Source organism: Syngnathus floridae, chromosome 3, assembly GCF_059516105.1.
Source record: "Syngnathus floridae isolate MCC-2025c chromosome 3, RoL_Sflo_1.0, whole genome shotgun sequence".
In the NCBI taxonomy this organism is placed as follows: domain Eukaryota; kingdom Metazoa; phylum Chordata; class Actinopteri; order Syngnathiformes; family Syngnathidae; genus Syngnathus; species Syngnathus floridae.
The window spans coordinates 437,635-463,196 of record NC_142415.1 but is presented as its reverse complement, the minus strand read 5'-3'; the positions used below and the strand labels follow the sequence as shown (position 1 = coordinate 463,196).

General features: G+C 40.1%; 1 protein-coding gene across 2 annotated transcripts; it reads right to left on the bottom strand.

Moving 5' to 3' along the window:
* Window positions 1–826: 826 nt before the first annotated feature.
* On the bottom strand, window positions 827–23,619 carry cttn (cortactin). 2 transcript variants are annotated; one of them, XM_088371092.1, is made up of 16 exons: window positions 23,451–23,619; window positions 22,372–22,479; window positions 22,187–22,260; window positions 21,973–22,102; window positions 20,002–20,112; window positions 19,732–19,786; window positions 14,750–14,860; window positions 12,844–12,954; window positions 11,549–11,659; window positions 9,355–9,465; window positions 7,111–7,166; window positions 6,251–6,320; window positions 4,934–5,184; window positions 4,324–4,435; window positions 4,047–4,115; window positions 827–2,157 (listed from the first exon to the last, which is right to left on the bottom strand). In XM_088371092.1, exons 2-16 carry the CDS (start codon window positions 22,453–22,455, stop codon window positions 2,021–2,023), a joined length of 1,593 nt encoding a protein of 530 aa, XP_088227218.1. In that variant the 5' UTR covers window positions 22,456–22,479; window positions 23,451–23,619; the 3' UTR covers window positions 827–2,020. The 2 variants fall into 2 exon arrangements, with proteins under 2 accessions (XP_088227218.1, XP_088227219.1); XM_088371093.1 differs by lacking the exon at window positions 9,355–9,465.
* Between the last annotated feature and the right edge of the window lie 1,943 nt (window positions 23,620–25,562).

Sequence of the window (25,562 nt, the reverse complement as noted above, 5' to 3'; positions counted from 1 at the left end):
CACCCATAGTCAGACCCTACGGTGGTGCAGTAGGTCCTGGGTTCCTCCTGATCCACAACAATGGATCTATTGTGGCAAGAGTATCTGGAGGATGAAGGAATTGACACAATTGAATGGCCCTCACGATCACCTGATCTAAACCCGATAGAACAGCTCTGGGACATAATGTTTCGGTCCATCATTCGCCGCCAGGTTGCTCCTCAGACTTTACAGGAGCTCACTGATGCCCTTAGACAGATCCGGGAGGACATCTCACAAGACACCATCCGTCGTCTCATTAGAAGCATGCCGCGACATTGTCAAGCATGCATACAAGCTCGTGGGGGCCACACAAGATATTGAAAATAATTTTGAGTTGCAGAAATTGAATATAGGCAAAAAGGACGAGCCTGCCATATCATTTTTTCACTTTGATTTTTGGGGTGTCTGTATACTGAGCCCTCTGTAGGCTGAAAACCTTTATTTCCCTCAAAAGATGTGGCATTCTTTTGTTCCCGAGACATTAAACTGTCCATATCAGTATAGATATGTTTTCAAAGTGTTCCTTTAATTTTTTTGAGCAGTGATATGAATAAAAACATTTTGCTTCTTTCTTTTGTTCGAGCTGCTTATTACACAAATAAATGGATAAGCTTAAAATGTGTCATGAGGATGGATTTAGATGAGCTATTGCTGAACTATTTTTACAAGCCTGCAGGCTTACTCATTCATCCACATGGCGCAATAGAAAATATAGATACTTGAAATACATGAGTGTCAAAATGTTTCTTTAGCAATCTTGAAACAGTCCTAATTTGTAACCAAAGTAATACTATTAAGCCCAGTGTACAATTCATATATTTTATTTATTGAAAAAAAATACAGGTGACGTGACTCAAGTTGACAGAAGTACACATAAAAAATAATTCATTTGAAAGGTCACTTTATTAATATAAAACCCCAAAAGATAGAAAATAATTAAATCGCTCGCAAACACGCACTCACTGACACACACACACACGCACACTATTTACGCTGCACAAGCAACCAGGATCCTGTTAGAAATATGTTGTGGAACTCTCCAAATAACAATTTGATAATACCTCCACTACTGCAATTCCTAAAGGTTGATGTGGACACGTCAAGTCACCATGATGGATGTTAACGATTCTCCTGAACAGTGCAACACCACCACCTAATGCCAAGTCAGACAAGAATTTGGACACACACAAATCCACAATCCACACTCAAAGAAGCAAAAAAAAAAGACTAAAAACATAATGGAAATATGATGGAGTAAAAAATATGTTTTTAACACTTAAGTCTCCTAAAGCACAACTCTCGAACCCTCTATGCACAGTTCAGAGTATCAATAATAATACACAACGATGAACTGGACCGTGTTAGTTTGACATTTGCCAAAATGTACATCTACATCAATGACCCCTAAAATCCATGAACAGCTGAAAGATGAAAACTTGTACAACTGTGTCCAACAATAGTGGACTAAAGTGAATTTGCATTAATTTCTAAACAAGCCTCAAGATTTTTATGCAACAATGTAAGACAGCAAGCAAGGATAAGGGCTTATTATCATTATGCTTTGGTCCCTGGTGAGAGTATCAGATATGCAGTGACCACCTTAAATAGTAATTACCCCACGCCCATTTGAAACATTTTGTATTTACGCCGATCTTTGGTAAAACTAAACTTTAATCTTGATATAAAATATATGGAAAATGCATTCAGGTTGGTTGGAAACTGCAATCAGGTTGCTTGGACGTTTGAGGCCATTGCAGACAAAGCTTTTTTAGCCCACATTTTTTACTTGTACGTTCTCTACACGCAAAGGAATCAAGTCATTGTTAAATTAAAAAAAAGAAAAAAAAATGCTTGAGGTGTGATTGAAAAAGGAATGCTGATTTAGAAGATCTAAGATGTCTTGCACAGTGTTGGAGCACTCAAGAAATTAAAAGAGAAAATTGACCAAAGTATGAGTAGGAAAGAAGTTGACAACCTCTCCTTTTTTGGCAGCGTGACATCATTGCCGAAGTTCAACGTAATTGGCAGGGAAAAGACCGTAAGCCCCTCTGCAAACGCCACGCCACCAGCCTTCATCGATCATCTCAATATTGGTGATGATTTCATCGGGGTCAAAGGAGATCTCATCTTCGCCAGCTGAAATGGAAATTGTAATTGATCTTAAATGTAGAGACAAATCAACTTTAGCTGAGATGCCAAAACAAAGACCAAGTAACGTAATTTTCGGACTATAAGTCGCGTTTTTTTTCCATAGTTTAGGTGGGGGGGCGACTTATACTGAGGAGTGACTTATATGTGAATTTTTTCAAAAATTTTGAAAAAGAAAAAAAAAAAAACTGAAACCGCGATAAACGAACCGCGATGTAGCAAGGGATTACTGTAATTTGAATTTCAAGTGACGTCAGCAGTGCAGCGTGGCGCGGCGTAACGCGGCAGTTGTTTACATAAAGGACAAAGATTCGATCACAGGATGACGAAGGGCCCACATATGACCAGCATCATAAGCGGCTTTGTTTGTAAGTGACACGGAGGACGAAGAGTTTGAAGGATTTAATGATTTGGAGTGACACAGAAGGTTTGAAAAACTATGGCTTTTACGCACGCCCGGTCCTACTCTACGGAGCTCTCTTTCACTTCCGTGGATGGAAGTCGTGGGCCGGCGCTCGGCCGGGTGGCTGTCCGAGGACGGTGGACGGGGCTCGGACATGGCTTTTACGCACGCCCGGTCCTATTCTATGGAGCTCTCTTCCACCTCCGTGGCTGGAAGTGCCAACTCCTGGGATGGAAGTCCACTCTGCCACACGCCTGGAAGTCCGCGCCGGTGCTTGGGGCCATGTTACGGTGAACTATTTATGTTATAGCTATTTGATATATTTTATTTCGTTTAGCAACGTGTATATGGTTTTATTGTTACAGTTCTGTAGTTGTACCAGCTCAGTGGCCTAGTGGTAGAGTGTCCGCCCTGAGACTGGAAGGTTGTGGGTTAAACCCTGGCCGGGTCATACCAAAGACTATAAAAATGGGACCCATTGCCTCCCTGCTTGGCACTCAGCATTAAGGGTTGGAATTGGGGGGTTAGATCACCAAATGATTCCCGGGCGCGGCACTGCTGCTGCCCACTGCTCCCTTCGGGAATGGGTTAAATACAGAGACAAATTTCACCGCACCCAGTTGTGTGTGTGACAATCATTGGGACTTTAACTTTTTAACTTTAACTTTGTTAGCTCGTTGAACTCTTGTTTTGTTAAATAAAGAGCCGTTTACCAAACCCACATCTTTCCTTGTACTTTGTTAACGCTACAATATAGTTATGTACTAGATCTGTGGAATAACGACGAGGCTGACGTCAGGGCGCACGCGCGGTGTTGTTGGCAAAGGACGAGGAATTTGATCGATGGATTTAATGATTTGGAGTGACACAGAAGGGTTTGATAATATCATTGCTTATATAATAGTTATTTGATATCTAATTTATATATCGTTATATGGGCCTGTGGAATATTTTGAAGTGCAAGCGCCGCGCACCCATTGTTGACATAAAGGACGATCGAAGGATTTAATGAATTGGAGTGACACAGATGGTTTTATAAATGTGTTATTTATGTAATAGTTATTTGAATAATTCTGAATGTTACGTCAGGCCTGTTCTCAGCTCTTTGTTTGTGTTTATGTCATGTTAGCTTATCGTCTAGGCTGTTGTTGCTCGTTCATGTCTGTTCCTGGTGTTGGATTATATCGAATAAATGTCCCCCAAAATACGACTTATACTCCGGAGCGACTTATATGTGTTTTTTCACGTTATTGTGCATTTTATGGCGAATGCAACCTATATTCCGGAGCGAGTTTTAGTCAGAAAATTACGGTAATGATTTTCAGACATTACTCTTAGACCAAGCTTACAACAACAAAAGGTTCGCAGGAAATTCATTCATCAATCTTCGTTAGAATATACTGATTGCATTCAGTCAGTGATTGTGTCCCAGCGCCAACCTTGGGAGCCATTTACAGCTTTTTCATAGCCTCACCTGCTTGGTAGTCATATAGGGCAACCGCGGTCACGCCAGCATCCTCACCGATCTCGTACTGCTGGTCGTCTGCAATAGAACGGCCATTCATCAAGATCACCAAGTGAGAGCTACAGTACCTCGTGGCTATTGACAAATGTGAGGAGCCACCACTTTGCGCAAATTTGCTGTGGCTTAAGGCTGTATCAAAGAACCTTGACATATTCAAATGTTATTACTTTTTATTCAACTTAATCCACAACATAGTTTACGTACTACATTGTAAAAAGAGGCTTACCTTCAGCAGGGGTGTCATAAAGCGGCTCTGGCTGTTTGTATTGATCCTGTGATTCGATCTCATACAGCTGTTCTCCATTTTGATCAGCGGCGTCACTGCTAACATCTACATTCTAATGACGACAATATATATTCTGTTAAAAGTGTGCCAATTGAACTTTGACATCTGCTTAAAATGCTTGAATTTACGAATAACTAATCTATCAGATAAGGACCAAGATACACAACACATTTACTTGCATCATTTAAATGACTCAACAGCAACTGTGACTTCAAATCTAAATGCCAAGGAGAAGTTTCTTTGCCATTATCTATGGTTTCATAAACAATATCGTCACATGCACAATGACTGTTGCTTTGTCCATTGCCGTCTCTGCACAATCTTCAAAGTGCCTTCAGATAATTAATGTTGTGAATAGGTGATATGATAATGGTACGCTTGTTTGTGAGATCTTTTTGTGTGTGTGTGTGTTCCACCTCCACCACTGCAATTCCTAAAGGAGTCTCATTGAGGTAGATGCGTCAATTCACCATGATGGATGTTAATGCACAACTCTCTTTGTTTCAAACAAAGAGATTAGATAAAAAGTCTTTTATGTCTGGAAGCCCACCTCGTATGCTGAAGAAAAGGCAGACTGGACAGGTGGAGTCGGGCTGGGAGTGGGACTGGGGATTGCCGCAACAGGAACTGGAGAGGGAACTTTGGCCCGCTCTTCATTTCTACGTCGTGCCTCCTCTTGCTCCTGTCTCTCCTTGGCCTGTCGACGTGCTCGCTCATCTTCAGCTCGCTTTCTGTCCTCTTCTTCCTTCTGCCTGGCAATATTCTCAAACTGAGCCTTAATATTTCCTGTGCTGCTGCCAGCTTGATGGAGAATTGGAGAAGTGATATTAGGAATCAAGTTTTTTGACTATTTGACTGCACATCACGTGTCTTCTTTTCTCATGATAGCGACACATGATCTATTCCCTGCTGTGACGCATACTCGTTTTACACCATATAAACCAGGCATGTCCAGAGTTAGGCTTGGGGGGCCAGGTGCAGCCCATGTTCAACTTTCAACTGGCCCGCAGCCTCGGCACTGTTGACCACAGTAGAAAAAAATGTCCAAAAAAAGCTAGTCTAACTTTTGCCAGAAGATGGCAGCAGACTTGTGGCTGCACTCTCAAGTACGCTCTGCCTTTCATAATACCACACTCTGTCGCATGTTACGTGTCGGAGTGAACCCTCGCTGCATGACCCTTGTGTAGCCCTTTCAGCCTATTTCTAAAATAGAGACTGTAGCAAAGAAATGGATAGTTGAGAGAGGGCTTCCAGGACAAGTGGAAATTGGCATATTTTTTCACTGCCTAGTTTGATAAGAGACTGCCTGAAATTCAATATCAAGAGACACTAACAGACGAAACATGCAAACTACGACAAGGCGACTGGTAACAAACGCCGTGAAATAGTAAACTCAGTTTCACCTCACCAAATCTGGCCCTCTTAGCAAAATGTTTGGACAACGCCAATATACACTATTCAAGTTCGAGGTCCCTAAAGTTGTCCAACTTCAAACGTGTTGACATTTCTCTCTCTCATAATCGACATGACATGATGAAATTTACCCCCTATTTGGGTACAGAGTCCTGATACTAAACAAGCCCTTAGGCTGGATGTTTATAAACAGGAGTATCGATAAGCTCCGCTTTCAACTACCTTGTTAACTATCTTGGGGAAATTATTCCAATTATTTGTGGATTTGCACCTTCTAGCTCTCCACTTGCGTTTCTATCTAGCAGTAAAATGAATATATTTTATTTGCCATTATATGACAATCATCATGCTGTAAAACCCAGTGTGTTTTATTATACTGCTATTTGGCTGTGTGGTTTCAGTGTTACTGTCACTATGTGGCGTCAACAAACAACAAATACTGGTCGATGCTTACCAGCCTCCACAGGTCTAGTTTTCTGGTAAGTTGATTTGGGCTTCTCAACATCCTCAAAGGTGCCTGCGCTCTGTCAAGCACAGCCAAAGAAACATGTTTAACAGTAATCTACACGAAGTGTGACACGAGGATGCAAACATAACGTATTTTCCGGACTATAAGGCGCACCTAAAAACCTTATATTTTCTCAAAAGCCGACAGTGCGCCTTATAGTCAGGTGCGCCTCGTATATGGACCAAATTCCAGCCCGCGGGCCAATTGCGGCTCGCGTCTAAATTTAAACTGGCCCGAAGCATTGTGTCATAAAATCCATCATAAGTGGCCCGCTGAAGACTATGAATCATGAATCAAAAAGACTACATAAAGTAATTTGTTCCGTCTGAAGTTGAAATAAAAAAGATAAAATGGAGAATGATTTGACTTGGATTAAAAATCTGACATGATGCAACCTGGCCTGTTTACTGCAGTCACAAACACCAATATCGCCCTTCTTATTCATACAATAACAACAATAAAACAATCATAATACATCTAACAAAAAATTTATTCAACTTTCATAAAATTGTTAATTTGTTATTATTTTAATCTTTAACTTTTAAAGTTTACTGATCTATCTGACTGTTTTGTTTTGTACTTATTAAAGTAAGCTTTATGTTTACTTCGTGTGTTGTGTGATTAACATTATTGATATATTGTCATTGTTTTCACTATTTCAAGTTATTATATTGTGATTGCATTAATGGTACACCTTATAGTCTGGTGCACCTTATATATGGACAAAGTTTTAAAATGGGCCATTTATTGAAGGTGCGCCTTATAGTCCGGCACGCCTTATAGTCCGGAAAATACGGTGACTGTACCTTATCCATCCGGTCATTCTGGACACCAAATTTTCCTCCAAAGCCTTTAGAATAATCTAGGGGGGGAGAGGAGGGTTAGAAATTTGACTGTCTAGTGTTTACATCAGTTATTTCAACCCCAGTCAGTATCTGAACTTGTTTTTTGAATAGCTATACATCTAACCCTTCTCTTCAGCTTAGCCTCAGTTGTGCATTTGTCATTTGATGACTGATTATCTTCCTAAAAGTGTATTTGTATGAAATCTTGTAAGAGTTCAGATGTTCAGACTGTGGTTGATTTATTTCATACAACAGTAAAACTGCAGGATTCAAAAAGATAGGTTGATGGACTCATGCAAACCTGTATAAGGAAGGAACAGAAAAATGCACAGCTGAAGTACAATCTTAAAAGCCAGGCGCTTGTTGAGTCAAGCAGCCATTTCGCCTTTGCTTCAAACTAAAGATCAGACATGTCTGCTTGGTCTCGTCAGGAGGCATTGATAAAAATGAAATGATCGTAGCAACTATCATGCAACAAAATGCACTGAGCCAAAGTAACAAAAAACAAAAGAATAGGCATCAAAGCAATGCGAGAAACCGCAGGTGGAGGTGAGCATTGAGGCACAATATATCCATCCATCCTCAGTCTTGTTTGTCCTCACAAGGATCGGTCGGAGGTGAGGTGAGCTGAAGCTGATTTTAGGTGAGAGGAAGGGTGCACCCTAAACTGAGTGCCAGTCAAGTGCAGGGCATGAAAAATTCCCACTCACATTCACACCTACACACAATTTAGAGTCTTCAATTACAATTATTTTTGGAAAGAAGTCCAAGTGCCCAGAAAAAACTCCAAAGTTGTTCCCAATGGATATTCAAAGATGCACGTCCTGAGAGTGCGGCGGAAACTATTTTGCCATACTACAAAAAAGACAGATGTTATATCATAATCACAATTGATTTGCCTTAATTTTAAACTAAAGCTAACTTATAAGAACAAAACATGTATAATGTTTGATCCTATTCATGGTAATAAAGACTATTTTTTGGTTGTGTTTGTTTAAAATTTAAAATAATATATGTGAAGACCCTTTGCAAAAAATTTTAAGAAAAAACTGCATTTAGATTTTTTCATAAGGCTCAGGACTCGTTTTTGCTTTGGAGTTAAGAAGCCACATTGCAACAGACTAATCAGTTTTTTTCAAACTAGTGCTTTCCTGGAGAATTCTGCAATTCTTAGAAAACTGATATCTGATTAATATGAGCATTTACTGGGAAGTACAGTCATCCCTCGCTATATTACGAGTCACCTTTCACAGCCTCGCTGCTTCACGGATTTCTTTTCGCAGTGCGTTGTGTTATGGCTTCAGAAGAAAAAAAAATACAGAGCGGAGTCAGGCCGCAGCAGCAGTCAGAACTACGCATGAGTCAATTTGTCAATTTGTTCTACTATATAGTACGTACTTTGTATTGATGATTAAAATAATTATTTTACTGTAGTTATTTGTCAGAAAGCGTTTACTTCTCTGTCAAACAAATGCATGCACCTGAAAACAGGTTTTGTTCTTTGGTTTCAATGTTATATATATAATGGTAATAATACATACATATTCAATGTTATATATATATATATATATATATATATATATATATATATATATATATATATATATATATATATATATATATATAAATAATGGTAATAATACATACATATATAATGGTAAAAAAATAAAGATTTCTACTTCACGGATTTCGCCTATCATGGGTTCGTTTCGGAACGTAACCCCAGCAAAAACTGAGGGAAGACCGTATAGTAATAGAGGGTGGGAGAAGGCACCTGCTTAATACTTATCCCAACAATGCAATGATAACCAAAATACTGTGTTTTGACTACTGAGGGCAAAGAAGGTAATATGGCTAAAAAAATAATTACTTTAGTTGACACTAAAGAGCAATTGAGCATAGCAGCCTTAAAACATTGGAAAAAAACAATATTATGTGCAAAGTTGACATTGAATGACAGTGGAGTGCAGCCCAGGGTTGGTGGAGGTTAACTGAAAGAGGAAGCCGGTACTCCAGCAAAATAGGGGATGGCCTTATACTGAAAAAAAAGGGAAATAAATAATTCTGTAAAAAGGGGGGGGGGGAATCAATGGCTATGAAGCTAGTGGCATGTATTTTGTGAAGGAAAGGCAAGACAAGGACCAGGTAGGGGTTCTGAAATGAGAAGCAGGAGGTGAATGAAAGCATTGTAGAAATTATTTGTGCCTTTCTGTGACTCATGCTTGGCCAGGTTCTCCTTGTACTCATAGCCCAGGGCACTCTTGTCCTGCCTCTCCACCTCTACCCCATACTGCCCTCCAAACCCACGCTTATAGTCTGCAACATAACACACAAATACATACAGTATGGACAAACACAGACGATACAATACAACACAAACATAGATACACAAGGAAAGACCACTAAAGGCTGAGACAGGTCTCGACAGTGCTTATACACATCGGCCCCTTTGGCATTTTCTACCGACCATATTCAAAGTCACAATGCATCGGCACTGAATTTGCTGAAATCTGCTTTGCGTGAGAGTATCTACCGTAATTTTCGGACTATAAGTCGCGTTTTTTTTCATAGTTTGGGTGGGGGGGGCGACTTATAATGAGGAGCGACTTGTATGTGAACTTTTTCAAAATTTTTCAAAAAAAAAAAAAAAGGGAAACCGCGATAAAAGAACCGCGATGTAGCAAGGGATTACTGTAATTTGAATTTCAAGCGACGTCAGCAGCGGCGTGGCGCGGCGGTTGTTTACAAAAAGGACAAAGATTGATTACGGGATGACGAAGATGACGAAGGGCCCCACGTACGACCGGCATCATTAGCGGCTTTGTTTCGAAGCGACACGGAGGATGAAGAGTTTGAAGGATTTAAGGATTTGGAGTGACACAGAAGGTTTGAAAAACTATTATGGCTTTTACGCACGCCCGGTCCTACTCTACGGAGCTCTCTTTCACCTCCGTGGATAGAAGTCGGGGGCCGGCGCTCGGCCGGGTGGCTGTCCGGGGACGGTGGATGGGGCACGGTCATGGCTTTTACGCACGCTCGGTCCTATTCTATGGATCTCTCTTCCACCTCCGTGGCTGGAAGTCCACGCCGCCACATGCCTGGAAGTTTGTTTTGTTAAATAAAGAGCCGTTTACCAAACCCACGTCTTTCCTTGTACTTTGTTAAGGCTACAATATAGTTGTATACTAGATCCGTGGAATAACGACGAGGCTGACGTCAGGGCGCACGCGCGGCGTTGTTGACAAAGGACAAGGAATTTGATCGGTGGATTTAATGATTTAGAGTGCACAGATAGTTTGATAATATTATTGCTTATATAATAGTTATTTGATATCTAATTTATATATCGTTATATGGGCCTGTGGAATATTTTGAAGTGCAAGCGCCGTCAGCGGCGCACATCCGTTGTTGACAAAGGACGATCGATAGATTTAATGAATTGGAGTGACACAGATGGTTTTATAAACGTGTTATTTATGTAATATTATTTTTTAATAACTCTCAATGTTACGTCAGGCCCGTTCTCCGCTCTTCGTTTGTGTTTATGTCACGTTTCACGTAAGAATACCTATCGTTTAGCCTGTTGTTGCTCGTTCATGTCTGTTCTTGGTGTTGGATTTTGTCGAATAAATTTCCCCCCAAAATGTGACTTATACTCCGGAGCAACTTATGTTTTTTTTTCATGCGATTGTGCATTTTACGGCTAATGCGACCTATATTCCGGAGCAACTTTTAGTCAGAAAATTACGGTACTAAATAAATAAACGTTTAATGCCAAATTTGAGCCGAGCCATGTTTTGACTTTCTTTCTTTGTTCCTCTTTTGGTTTGACTCACATTGAGGAAGTAATCAAGCTTTGAAATACTACACAAAAAATATCAAAGAGAAGCCACAATGGAAAAGAGGAAGTCAGGTCAAAGCCTAAAAAGAGCTATTGGACATTGTACCATTCATTTTTTTAATAAAACTACTGTGAACATAATGGTGAATCAAGCAAATCCTGAGTAAAAAATAAAATACAGAAAGAAAAATGTAAATATAGTACAGCAACATGATAGCAAGCCAACAGTTTATTACTGTTGTTAAAATGTATTTTTTTTAATCTTGTCAAAATTCACCCTCAGCAGAGGATGTTTTTGACAATTTGTGAAATTATAATTGTTCCTGAAAAAACACATTTGGAAATCTGTGGAGCCTATTTTTTCTTCCAATTTACTGTATTAGTGATTTTTCTGTCTAACGTGATTACTTATCAATGCACTTAAGGGAATTATTATTGTTATTTTAATCGTTTTATCCATCCATCGTGCCCCACTATAGATGTGCATGCATATGCTGCAGTCCCGAAACTTCATGTTTCCATCTACAAACCTAAAATATGTCTTAACCAGACAAATACCTTTTTGGGATTCGTGGAGCTGTAGTTTCTCCTGATGGTCCCACCCCAGAGCAGATTTATCTTGCCGGTCCGTCTGCACACCAAATTTGCCTCCAAAACCTTTGACATAGTCTGTAGACAACACAAAGATCTGTTGTTTGCATGTTGAATAAGAAAAAAGTATGATGAAATGACTGAATTAAATTTTATTTATAACTACAGTAGTATTAAGTTTAATAAATCAAAGGGGAGGGTTCATTTTACACACAGTTGTATATTTCTGATGTATATCACCAGTGGAAGGAGCTCACGCAGCGAGATGCTAGAGAGCTGGTGTTGCCGTGGTTCAAAAGTAGTTGCAGATTGTAAAATTTTAAGGGACATTCTTGGCATCTCTTACTTTCAACCAGATACCTGCAGTCTACAGTTAGCCAAACAAGTAGTAAAACCTTGTCAAATATGTTAGACAAGCAGTGACAGGAAAGTATCTGTGGTGCTGTGCTTTTGAGTCCAGACAGGTAGAGACAGACCGCAACGTGATTTTCTGAGCTTCTGGGCACACAAAAACAACACTTTAGCAATTTGATTTGGAGTAGAAGGGAATAGATAGGAGAAATTCTAATTTTACAGCAAGAATAAATATGTCTACAATTAGAAGACCGTCAATGTTAAGCGTTATTTTACATGCCACCTATTTTCCTGTCATGTTTCAGTAATCCACATGAATGAGTAAACTCCAACAGATTTTGTTAGAAAACCTTGCATGATCTTGAGAATCAATGCTTTATGGCAGGGTACACTGCAAATTATTCCCGCAAATGTGGGCCATTGACACGAAAAATGAGACTTAATGTCCACACAGAAAATTGAAATTCATTTTAAGTTCTGGCCAATAAAAGCCTTACAAGTCTAATTGACAAAAATCCAATCACCGGTGTGTCTAATCATCATCCCAAAATCTGACAATTGTTCTTGTGCTTACAGAGCGCTAACTCATTTATATTGAGCACAGTGTACATGTTTAAATCAAGTCATACAGTGATTAGACAGATAACGTACGTGTCTGGATATGTGGCTATGTAAAAACACTTCAACCTACTCCCTTTGTTTTTAGGGAGGGAGCAACAATGAATTGATAACTGTGGTATATCACATCAGGGAAAAATGCTACACTCTTTACAATGACCACTGAATGCATTTCTAGACATTTTAAATCACAGAAAGTATATTAAATTATCTGCATTGTTGTATGCATACAATATGAGATTAGCTTGTGTCAAAAGTCAGCTTGTTAATATCTCCGCAACGTTACCAACCTTTCTGAGACTCATGCCTCTCGGTTTTGCCCTGGTACTCAAAGCCCACAGCACTCTTGTCCACTTTGTCGATCTCCACGCCAAACTTCCCGCCGAAACCTTTAGTATAATCTGCCCAATGCCCACAGCAAATGGTAGCGTAGGAGGGATTGAAATGAAGAAGAAAGAGAGAAAGCCTTTTAAACACTGGTACTTGTATGGAGAAGGCAATGTGGCTGCCAAGGACTGCCGCTACAGCAGCCGTGAAAGTGTGCACATCACTCAAAAAGGAACAAGAGACCTTGCACTTACACTACTTTCTCACAGCATGTAGGGTATGACCTACTGAGATGTTTTCTTAAATCCCATCTTTTTATTTACTCGTTCACATTACAAAAAAAATCTGACATGGACAGAATGCGATCAAGAAGTCCAACTGTTCATGCACAAAAATTGAAAGTACCGTAATTTCCGGACTATAAGCCGCGACTTTTTTCCAAAATTTTGAACCCTGCGGCTTATAGTCAGGTGCAGCTTATATAAGATTTTTTTCGTGATTTTTGTGATGACTTGATCACTTTTATACACTCGTAAAAAGGCTGTGGACCACTGTTGTGCGGTATCTTGAAGAAAAAAACAACAACAAAAATACTATTTTGAAACACTACTATGGCTGCTGCTTATTCTGCCTGTGTTGCTTGTGACTATTATGAGCTTTAGTAGGAATGCACGCTAGGTGACCTGCGTCAAAGGGCTCTAAAGCCTTTCTCTTACTCTGCCATGTGACTCAGAAATTACACAAAGCAGTGGCGCTGTTTGGACCATCTCCATTGTATTAAAACCCAATCAATCAGGATTTAAATTCAATTCTTCTGACATTTTGCTTACCAAAAACAAATTGTAATTAATGTGAACTTTTAATGCATTTTATTCAGAAGGTTACTTTGACGTATTTATGGATTTTTACGGCTTTCTGCGTACTGTCTTTCTTTGTAAAAAAACTCATGTGCACGTGCGGCTTATAGTCCGGTGCGGCTTATATAAGAAAAAAACTAAAATATCCCTGAATTTTAGCTGGTGCGGCTTATAGTCCGGTGCGGCTTATAGTCCGGAAATTACGGTAAATATGGTCTTGCATATACGGGTTCATTTCATTTCTCTACTTGCAACTTAGTCTGTACATCCTTTATTTAGTTGATTAATCCATGAATCTGGCAAATTTAAAAACATAACTTCAATCTTATCTTTAAAAACTTGACATTATTTCAAACTAACGGACAAAAAAAAAAAAAAACTGTTTAAGATTCAGTTACTTGGTTGGTCACTAACATCCAACAATCAGCAAGAAAAATAGTTTTCCAACATAAAAGCACATGTCTGCAAATGTCTTATTTTGATTCAGCACAAAGATAAACTGTATTCATTGAGGGTGACAATCTTAAAAGATTTATAGATGAGAGACTGAAAATTAGAATATTTGGACAATGTTAAGGATTAATGGATTACAATTATCGATTAATTTGCTCATCGATTCGTTGCTCACTGATCAATTAATCGTTGCACCGCCACGTGGTTGGTCAGGCGTAATAACCATAAGCTAGTGTAGTTGCGTCATTTTTGTATCAACAGACATTTTGTATAATCAAACTAAAATGATCAGGGAATAACAAAAACACGATTTGATGTCCATTTCCAACTCCTGCGTGGTTTACTGTACAGCTGGTACAGGGCCATTTGCCCCTGCATGCAGCTGCCTCGGAAAAATATAATACTGGGTTGAATTGGGGGGGAAAAGAGGAAAAAAAAATGAAAGTACACTTCACATTGACCAAGAATTTCTTTATGGTGCATTTCTAGTACGATTTCTTCATTAGGCGTGTTGTGAGTGTGATAATGTTTAAATTGAATACATGAAATGAAAACAAACCTTTCTGGGACTCATGTTTCTCGGTTTTGCCTTGGTAATCGAAGCCCACTGCGCTCCGGTCAACACGATCTGCTTGTACACCGTACTTCCCACCAAACCCAGTGTTATAGTCTACACAGCGGGCAAAATGGAGATGGTTAGTGGTCAGGGTGAGGCGGAATAGCAAAAGTGGTCACAATTTAAGGTCAAATCCCCAAAAGAAACATCCTGGCAATGCTCAGTAATATACGGTAGATTCAACATATGTGAAATAATCATAGCAGTCATTATATTATCACACGCGAAATACACCTAAAGCTTGGTAGAACGTGTTTCGATTCCACGCAACTTTTTGTCTAACGCAGTTTGGTCACAGACCCTGCATTCAGAACAAAAATGTGTTGTTTAGCGGACACTGCAATCGACTTCACAGATTTTGAAGTAGTGTTTTAAATGGACAATATAAAGACCGTACAAAGCTAAATGGCTAGCGCATAAAAATTAGTGATTTAACTTCCATGACTAATTTAAAGGCATTTGATAAAAAGAAGTTGGAACAGCACTCCATTGTGCGATCACAGAGACGGCGAGCGCTAAGTGCTGTTTGATCTTTATGACTGCTTATGCTAATAGGATAGGACGTCCCTACATGATCGCTAACCCGATTGGTAATATAATAATTTTTAAAATTATATCATATTAATTTTCACCCAGAACAATGATGTTATTCCCCAAATGCAACCACGTGTATCAGTAGGCATTTCCCTACTGCAATTTCCTGCTACACTCATATGCATGGCTCTGATTTTATTACCGTAATTTCCGGACTATAAGTCGCGGTTTTTTTTCATAGTTTGGGTGGGGGGGCGACTTATACTCAGGAGCGACTTATATATGTTTTTTTTCACAAATTTTTATTTGATCATTAAGACATCACTTACTTACAAGTATAGTTGACCACTTCCCATGTTATTTTTAGTATAGTTGATCACTTCACATGCTTTTATATCTTTATCTTGAACATATTCAAAACATAAAAAATAGAGAAAACATCAAGTAAAGCAATTAACACTTTAAAGCACCATATCCAAGTCCACTGTCTGCTGTATGTACACTTGCTCCATTTTTGCTCCTCTTATATTTATTATTATTATTTATTATTATTTGTTTATTTATCATTTATTCAACACTCTTATTCATTGTTTGTGCCTTCTTGGGTTTTTTTGTGTTGCTTGTATGCATATGTGTACTATCTCACCGAGGGATAGTGGGAACGTAATTTCAATCTCTGTGTGTCTTAGTATATATAATAAAAAAAAAAAAAAAAAAAAAAAAAAAAAAAAAAAAAAAAAAAAAATCGATGATAAAGCAGACTTTGACTTTGATAAAACAAAAAACATATATATTTTCAGACGAAACTGGAAATGGATGAGGGCGCTCTAAATTTCACCGTTGGCCGTGACTCATCAACTTGGTGGGCTTAAGAAAAATGGCACCAAAAAGAAACTCATATTTTGCAGGCTACAAACTTCAAGTTGTAAAATATGCAGCTGAAAACAGTAATCGAGCTGCAGAAAGAAAGTTTGGAGAACCGTGATGTACCAATGGATTACTATTTCAAGTGACGTCAGTAGCACGGCGCGGCGCGGCGGTTGTTTACATAATGGACAAACGTATCCACATAAGGACTACCGGCATCGGGGGTGATCATTTCTAAGTGACACGGAGGACAAAGAGTTTGAAGGAATTAAGGATTTGGAGTGACATAGAAGGTTTGAAAAACTATTATGGCTTTTACGCACGCCCCGTCCTACTCTACTGAGTCGGGGGCCGGCGCTCGGCCGAGTGGCTGTCCGCGAACGGTGCGTGGGGCTCGGACATGGCCATTACGCACGCCCGGTCCTATGCCATGGAGCTCTCGTGTGTGGAAGTCCACGCCGCCACACGCTTGGAAGTTTGTTTTGTTTAATAAAGAGCCGTTTACCAAACCCACGTCTATCCTTGTACTTTGTTAACGCTACAATATAGTTATATAGTAGATCTGTGGAATAAAGACGAGGCTGACGTCAGGGCGCACGCGCGGCAATGTTGACAAAGGACGAGGAATTTGATCGATGGATTTAATGGATTTAAAGTGCACGGCTGGTTTGATAATATTATTGGCTTGTATTATAGTTATTTGAAATATAGTTTATCTATCGTTGTATGAGCCTGTGGAATATTTTGAAGTGCAAGCGCCCTCAGCCGTGCGCACCCATTGTTGACAAAGAACGATCGATGGATTTAATGAATTGGAGTGACACCGATGGTTTTATAAACATGTTATTCATGTAATAGTTGTCCTTAATCACTCTATATGTTACGTCAGGCCCGTTCTCAGCTCTTTGTTTGAGTTTGTCACGTTAGCATACCTATCGTTTAGCCTGTTGTTGCTATTTAATGAATTGGAGTGACACCGATGGTTTTATAAACATGTTATTCATGTAATAGTTGTCCTTAATCACTCTATATGTTACGTCAGGCCGGTTCTCAGCTCTTTGTTTGAGTTTGTCACGTTAGCATACCTATCGTTTAGCCTGTTGTTGCTATCGTTTAGCCTGTTGTTGCTCGTTCATGACTGTTTTTGGTGTGGGATTTTGTTGAATAAATTGCCCCCAAAATGCGACTTATACTCCGGAGCGACTTATATATGTTTTTTTTCACTTTTTGGGGCATTTTATGGCTGGTGCGACTTATACTCCGGAGCGACTTATAGTCCGGAAAATACGGTACATTTGCAAGACCTATAACACGCTTTCGGGGTTAACGTGATTCCCAAATTCTGAACCACAAAGTCTGCGTAAAAAATCTAAAAGAATAAAAGTTTAGTACAGCACAATTATTGTGGAAGGGCTTCATTTCATAAGCGTTGCTTCTGACCCTTTATTTTGAAACTTTACACATTCTTTGTTTGTAATTCTAAATCTCCCTGTGTATGATGGCTGGAAAAAAATCCAGACGCTTTAAATGCTGCTCTTTGGCCTTGAACTAAAATTCAAAACAAATTCAAACAAAAGGGACAGTTTATAATTCAAGATCATCTAATGATTAGAATCAAATCAGATTAGTCGTGAGGATCATTTTAAGTTGTCAGCTGCAGCATCTCTTTCATAAACAATTGATGTACCAAAATGCACAGACAGAACAGAGAAAACACTGGAATTGTTTGTTGCCTGCCAAATGCTCCAAATTCTTGGGGACAAAAACCACATGCTGCAGGTTGATGGTGCAGCTCACACAATTGACAGTCTCATCAAGTGTAAATACACTGCTCAAAAAAAGGAACAGTTTTTTATCAGGGTATGGCATGAATTCAATTAGATTTTTCTGATCAGGTTTTGGTCAGGTACGTGGCAGAGGGGGTTGTTAATCAGTTTCAGCTGCATTGGTGTTGATGGAATTAACAGGTGCACTAGAGGGGCAACAACGAGATGGTCCCCAAAACAGGACTGATTTTGCAGGTGGAGGCCATTTCAAGTTCCTCCCTCTTGATCTTTTTTTAACTGTTTTTCCACAAGTGTTGGCTTTAGCTAGAGTCATTATCACGACTGGGAGCATGAGGCGATTTCTTAACCCTCCTGAAGTTGCGCAGATTGTCCAACTCCTCCAGGATGGCACATCCATGCGTGCTGATGCAAGAAGATTTGATGTGTCTCCCAGTACAATCTCCAGAGTATGGAGGAGATTCCAGGAGACAGGCAGTTACTCTAGGAGAGCTGGACAGGGCCGTAGACAGTCCTCATTCCATCAGCAGGACCGATATCTGCTGCTTTGTGCAAGGAGGAACAGGTTGAGCACTGCCCGAGCCCTACAGAATGACCTCCAGCAGGCTACTGGTGTGAATGTCTCTGCCCAAACAGTCAGAAACAGACTTCACGAGGGTGGCCTCAGGGCACGACGTCCTGTAGTGTTTCCTGTGCTCATTGCTCAGCACCGTGGACCTCGATTAGCATTTGCCATAGAACACCAGAATTGGGAAGTCCGCCACTGGCGCCTTGTGCTTTTCACAGATGAGAGCAGGTTTACCCTGAGCACCTGTGATAGACGTGAAAGAGTCTAGAGAAGCCAAGGAGAGCGCTATACTGCCTGCAACATCATTCAGCATGACCGGTTCGGTGGTGGGTCAGTGATGGTCTGGGGAGGCATTCCCATGGAGGGACGAACAGACCTCTACAAGCTAGAGAACGGCAGTCTGACTGCCATTAGGTATCGGGATGAAATCCTTGCACCCATGGTCAGACCCTACGCTGGTGCAGTAGGTCCTGGGTTCCTCCTGATCCACAACAATGCCCGGCCTATTGTGGCAAAAGTATGCAGACAGTATCTGGAGGATGAAGGAATTGACACAATTGAATGGCCTTCACGATCACCTGATCTAAACCCGATAGAACAGCTCTGGGACATAATGTTTCGGTCCATCATACGCCACCAGGTTGCTCCTCAGACTTTCCAGGAGCTCACTGATGCCCTTAGACAGATCTGGGAGGACATCTCACAAGACACCATCCATCATCTCATTAGAAGCATGCCGCGACGTTGTCAAGCATGCATGCAAGCTCGTGGGGGCCACACAAGATATTGAAAAGAATTTTGAGTTGCAGAAATTGAATTTAGGCAAAAAGGACGAGCCTGCCATATCATTTTTTCACTTTGATTTTTGGGGTGTCTGTATACTGAGCCCTCTGTAGGCTGAAAACCTTTATTTGCATCAAAAGATGTGGCATTCTTTTGTTCCTGAGACATTAAACTGTCCATATCAGTATAGATATCCCCCCAAAAAAATTTCACCATTGAAATTTGATGTGTTTTCAAAGTGTTCCTTTAATTTTTTTTGAGCAGTGTATGTTGAAAGATAGAAGACGGCTGCAGAAGATTTAAGTAACCAGATGAAGCAGGCAAATGCATGCCCCTGCAAATTTCAAACTGTGATCTGAGGTTAAAGTTCAGTTTAGTTGCAACATCACCTTTCTGTGAGGCGTGTTTCTCTGTTTTCCCGGCATACTCAAACCCAACTGCAGACTACAATTAGAGGAGAAAAAGGAAGGCAATATTTAGATGAATCAGGTCAACAAAATGCAAGTAATGATGATAAATGTACTAACATTAAAATCCCTTTAACCTGAGTTTATTGCATATTTATCTTTATTTAATAACTACTACTTCTACATTACTAAAATGCATCAAGAAAATATAGTTTGTGATCTTTTCAATAAGTGGTCAGAAACAGGAAATACCTGATCCACACGGTCAGCTTGAACGCCATACTTCCCTCCGAAGCCCTTGGAGTTATCGGTCTGGGAGCAGTGCTTGGATAACATGCTTTGGTATTCATGGCCAACAGCAGACTGTTTAACACAGGCCAAGATATTTTTAGGGCACTAAAAGATAGCATAATACATCAGAAAACACTTCGTTGTTGGTAGTAATTAAAATAGATTAATAAAAGAGAGGGTGGCTCGGTGGTGCACTGGGTAGCACGTCCGCCTCACAGTTAGGAGGGTGCGAGTTCGATTCCACCTCCAGCCCTCCCCGTGTGGAGTTTGCATGTTCTCCCCGGGCCCGCGTGGGTTTTCTCCAGGCACTCCGGTTTCCTCCCACATTCCAAAAACATGCTTGGTAGGCCGATTGAAGACTCCAAATTGTCCCTAGGTGTGAGTGTGAGTGTGATTGGTTGTCTGTCTCTGTGTGCCCTGCGATTGGCTGGCAACCAGTTCAGGGTGTCCCCCGCCTACTGCCCGATGACGGCTGGGATAGGCTCCAGCACGCCCGCGACCCCCGTGGGGACTAAGCGGTTCAGAAAATGGATGGATGGATGGATGATAAAAGAGAGCAGGAGAAAACTAAAAACGAGAAGAGTCACTGGAAACAGTTAGCAGTGGTAACATCTGACTCATCAGAGATCTATGCACACAAAGAATTAAGCATCGCTCACTCATCAAATTAATGATGCAGTAGCTTTATAGACCAAAGAGGAAAGACTGAATGGATGGAGCTGCTTGCCAGGGAAGAGTGTGAAAGGACAACTGCGTTGTCAATCAAGTAATGTGTTGAAAGCAAGAATACATAACTACTTTAATCTACTAGATCTGGACTTTAGATTGTAGGGTTCAAACACAATGAGTCCGAAAAAAGTAGATTTGCTAAGGCTGATGAACAACTCGTCGATTGCCAAATGTGTTATTTCTGAGAATAGATTACTTTTTCTTATTTTAAAATGGTCCACATGCACAGAATTTCAGTTTCAACGTGAAATATTATACAATTACCGTATTTTCCGGGGTATAAGTCGCACATTTTTTCAGTTTGGCCGGGGTGCAGCATATACTCAGGAGCGACTTATGTGTGAAATGAACACATTATTAAATCATTTCACGTTATTTTCAAACTAAGCTGCAAGAGGGCGCTCTTCGCCTGTGTGTCAGGATTCAGAAAGGCTGGAATAACTGGAACTGCAACTGACAATGAGTCTGACGCAAGCGACGTAGAAGAGGAAGTGCCGCATCTTCTACTTCCAGAGTTGTTTAAAAGCGACACAGAGGAAGAAAATTTTGTTGGATTTAGTGATTTGGAGTGACACGGATGGTTTGGTAAACTTGTTAGCATGTTATTTATGCTATGGTTATTTTAATAACTCTTAATATGTTAACATATATGGCACTTTCTCAGTTCGTTGTTTGTCATGAAACGTTAGCATACCGTACAATTATTCAGCCTGTTGTTGCCTCTATTCTATTTTTATTTTAAATTGTCTTTCAAGGTGACATGTCTGTTCTCCGTGTTGTATTTAATCAAATACATTTCCCCCAAAAATGTGACGTACTCCAGTGTGACTTATATGTGTCTTTTCATTCTTTATGATGCATTTTATGGCTGGTGCGACTTCGACTCCGGAGCGACTTATAGTCCGGAAAATACAGTACTGTAGTCCTTCTTATCTATGTGCTGAATCAGAAATGGAAAATAGATCATTTTTGCTAATTTCTGATATGTTACAGACCAAACCAGTAAATGAATCATGTTTGGCATTTTCTGCATTGTCAATTTGAAAAAAAAAAAATAGTATACGTTTTTCGATAAAACGTATGGAAGTTAACATTATTTATAGTCTGTTTAGTCAATAAAATAATTGAGAGATTTATCAATTATTAAAATAATGATTGGTTGCAGCCTTAATAAAAACAAAAGCAGATTTTGCGTTCCTGTACCTTGTCCATACGGTCCTGTTGCACCCCAAACTTTCCTCCATATCCATGCGAGGCCTTGGGCATGTTATCCAATTCCTGCTGTTTCAAGCTAGTATGCTCTGTTGACACGGTTTCACGCAGCTGATGGATACTATTTCAACGAGACAAATCATTTATGGACACATTTGTATTGGTCCTATAAAGAGACCAAAGAAAGAAACATCTGTATTCTTACTTAATGTGCTCTTGATGTCCTGAACCAGCCACTGTCTTGGCACCCCAGCGTTGCTCCTTCTCGGACACATCATTCTGAAAATGCAGGGGGAGAATAAGCTATTTTAACACAGCAAAATGGTGTCTAAAACAATGACTATGTGCAGCATGAAAGCAGAAATGGCTGAAGATGATGTGCAAAGCTACCTCAAAGTCTGGGTCAGTCTCCCAGTCGTCACCTCCATCAGCTACAGTCACCTTAATTGACTGTCCTGCTGCTGCCTTCCACATCTTAGTGAGCCCTTGTCAAACACACTTCAAATACAAAAACACCTTCAATGGATTCAATTATGTAAAAAAGGAGAGTGCACAATATATGTAAATCATTTTCAATGTAACTAATCATACAGAATACATTTGTTTAGCTCTATATACTGCATATTGAAATCCCGTTGGAACGACAACTTGCTTTCTTATTTTGTTTGTTTTAAGATCTCTCAATTAAAATGGAAAATGAGGAAAGTGTCGGGGGAAAATAATGGAAATTCAGTGGATCTGGAAGAAAAAAAAAATACACACACACACGCTCCTGAAGATGAAGAAACACAGACCAGGAAGCAATTGTGTGTTGCCCATATGACATGCCTGTCTCCCACAACACAACCACACCCTTCTACGAATCGCGTAAAAACCCTGAATAGCTGTCATTTTCCTGACTGTGTCGGAATTAGGATTGATTTAAGAAAAGTTAATCAAGTGTGATTGAGAGAGGGTAGACATTCGAATCGGGTAATCTCCCAAAAATAACTCTTATTTCGGTTGAAGTTGACGACTCAAGTTAGGTGGGTCACTGCGACGTATGTAATCAATGTCGGCCAGGTAGATTAGATCCACGGAGCTAAATCCCAGCACACATAAGAGCATTTGTTTTAAATTGAAACTGGACAAATGTAACGTGTTTTCCCATTTGGGCAGTAAAACAATGGCATTTAAAAATTAGCGTGCAGTTTATTTAAAGGTGCGTAAAGGCAGAAAACAGAGGAAAAGGGTGAACACCTTCGTTGTGTCGACATATGTTGACTCGCACTTGAGTTGGCACCAGCGGTGCAATGTGAATTCATGTGCTGGGCTTGCGGAATTGTTTGCGACTATCTGTCTGCGGCATTTCCTGCTCCAGTTTTCCACTGTGCTAGCTGTTTATGCTAACATGCCAACGATTACGGAGTCGGCGTAAACTCGGCGAGGCCAAGACATTTTCGAAAGGAATCAATATTTCTAAGCCTCACCTTCCACGACAGAAGGAGCTGTGTCAAGAATCCAGTCAGTCAGACCTTTAGGATTATAACGCGTGTGTTCACACCGCGATCGAGATGGAGAGGAACGCTCAACGCTGTTGGGATTTTCCTGTTCTCCCTGTATCCCGTAGTCAATCATGATGACGTCATGAAATGGGCGTGGTACACTTGTTGAGGCACTTTGATTTGTCGACCGTCTCTTTTTGTGATAAAAACGTATGTGTCATTTATTTTAAAAAATAAAAAATAAAATCCAGTAAATATGCACACATGAAACGGTATAAAGCACGACCATTTACCGCCGTGATTCTGTTTTTAATTTATCAGGTTCAAACTTTGTGGTTTAGAAGTGTTTTCAAACATGTTTTCACTATAATCTTGACATTACAACTGCATTAGTGCAGATTACAGTGGATTATCAGTCTAATCATTTTTCTATTGTGGACAAAGTAGACATAGATTTTTTTAACTTTTATTGGTTGTATTAAATACTAAAAGGCAACTTCCATGTATTTCTATTGAAATAAAACATATCCTACAAACGTTTCCAATAACCTCGGAGGAAGAATTCCATTATGGATACATTGTTCCTGGCAAAGCTGCAGGTAAATTCTCAATCGCAGGCCATCTCTGCTAAGGCAACGGATGACAGGTGAGCAGCTTGTGGCCACCTGGCAGTCCCACTGGAGGGAGGAAGACAACCCCCCCCACACACACACACACACACACACAGACACACAAATCCCCGTTCACATTTCTCCAGCACTAGATGTGCCAACTGGGCTCTGCTATGCCGAAAGCTTGGTATACAGGAGCCATCTCATGTCAAATCCCACCACTGCCACTTCTCCATCAATTCAGGTCTGTTCTTCTTACCCAACTCATGTTAGTGCAGCCGTAACGTATCAGGACCCTTCAAAGGAAATATCAGTCATTGACTTTCATTCTAACCTGGAGTACCAATTTAATAGGTAACTACACTGTGTATTTGGACTGAGAATGGTGAAAGAAGGCACATATAGGCTTGGTAAAATGTATGCATTGAGGATGGGTCAAGTTCCATGCAGCACAGCCAACGTGTGGAAAATATTATCCGCACAACATTTCTTCTCAAAAGCATGATCTGAAAGAAGGTCCAAAACTTTCCAAACACCACAAGTTACAAACAGCAGAGGATGGTTTCGGTCCATGAACCTCTGGGTTGTGGGCACTGTACCACTCTGCTGCTCAGCACTAGTCATTCATGATGTCCTCTAATTGGCAAACGAGCATTCGGTTCCAACTCGCAACTGGATTCTGATTGTCACTCATATTGTTTCGCCTCTGTTGTGTACAAGCTTCATTACATTATGAACAAAGCTCAATCGGGCAGCACTAACCTGGATGCTGGTGGAGAAACCAACTATTTATCCTCCAATTTCACGTTTTAGATAGAATTGTCAACTAAATTCAATGTAGAAATTGCAGCTCGTCGGTAGTGTGGCCGAGCGGTCTAAGATGCAGAATTAAGGCTCCATTCTCTCCTGAGATGCGGGTTCAAATCCTGACACTTCGGCATCAGTCCCACTCTATTCTTCTAGCCCAACTCTTGTCGGTACAGCCAATAGGTATGATGACCCTGGAAAGCTCTTTGCGAAAAAATTGATAAATCTTTGCCTTTCATGTTCATCTGGACTACCCATTTAATAGGTAACTACGCTGTGTATTTGCATCTGCTGAAAGGAGGCACATACGTACAAATGTTTGGGCACCCCTGATCATTCTCAAGATTTTCCTTTGTAAATCATTGGTTATTCAATCAGAAATTTCAGTTAAATATATATAGCAGACAAAAACTGTGATATTTGAGAAGTGAATGAAGTTTATATGATTTACAGAAAGTGTGCAATCATTACCTAAACAAAAGTAGGCAGGTGCAAAAATGTGGGCACCCCAACGGAAAAATGACTTTAATATTTAGTAGATCCTCCTTTTGCAGAAATAACAGCTTCTAAACACTTCCTATAGCTTCCAATGAGAGTCTGGATTCTGCTTGAAGGTATTTTTGACCATTCTTCTTGACAAAATATCTCCAGTTCAGTCAGGTTTGATGGTTTCTGAGCA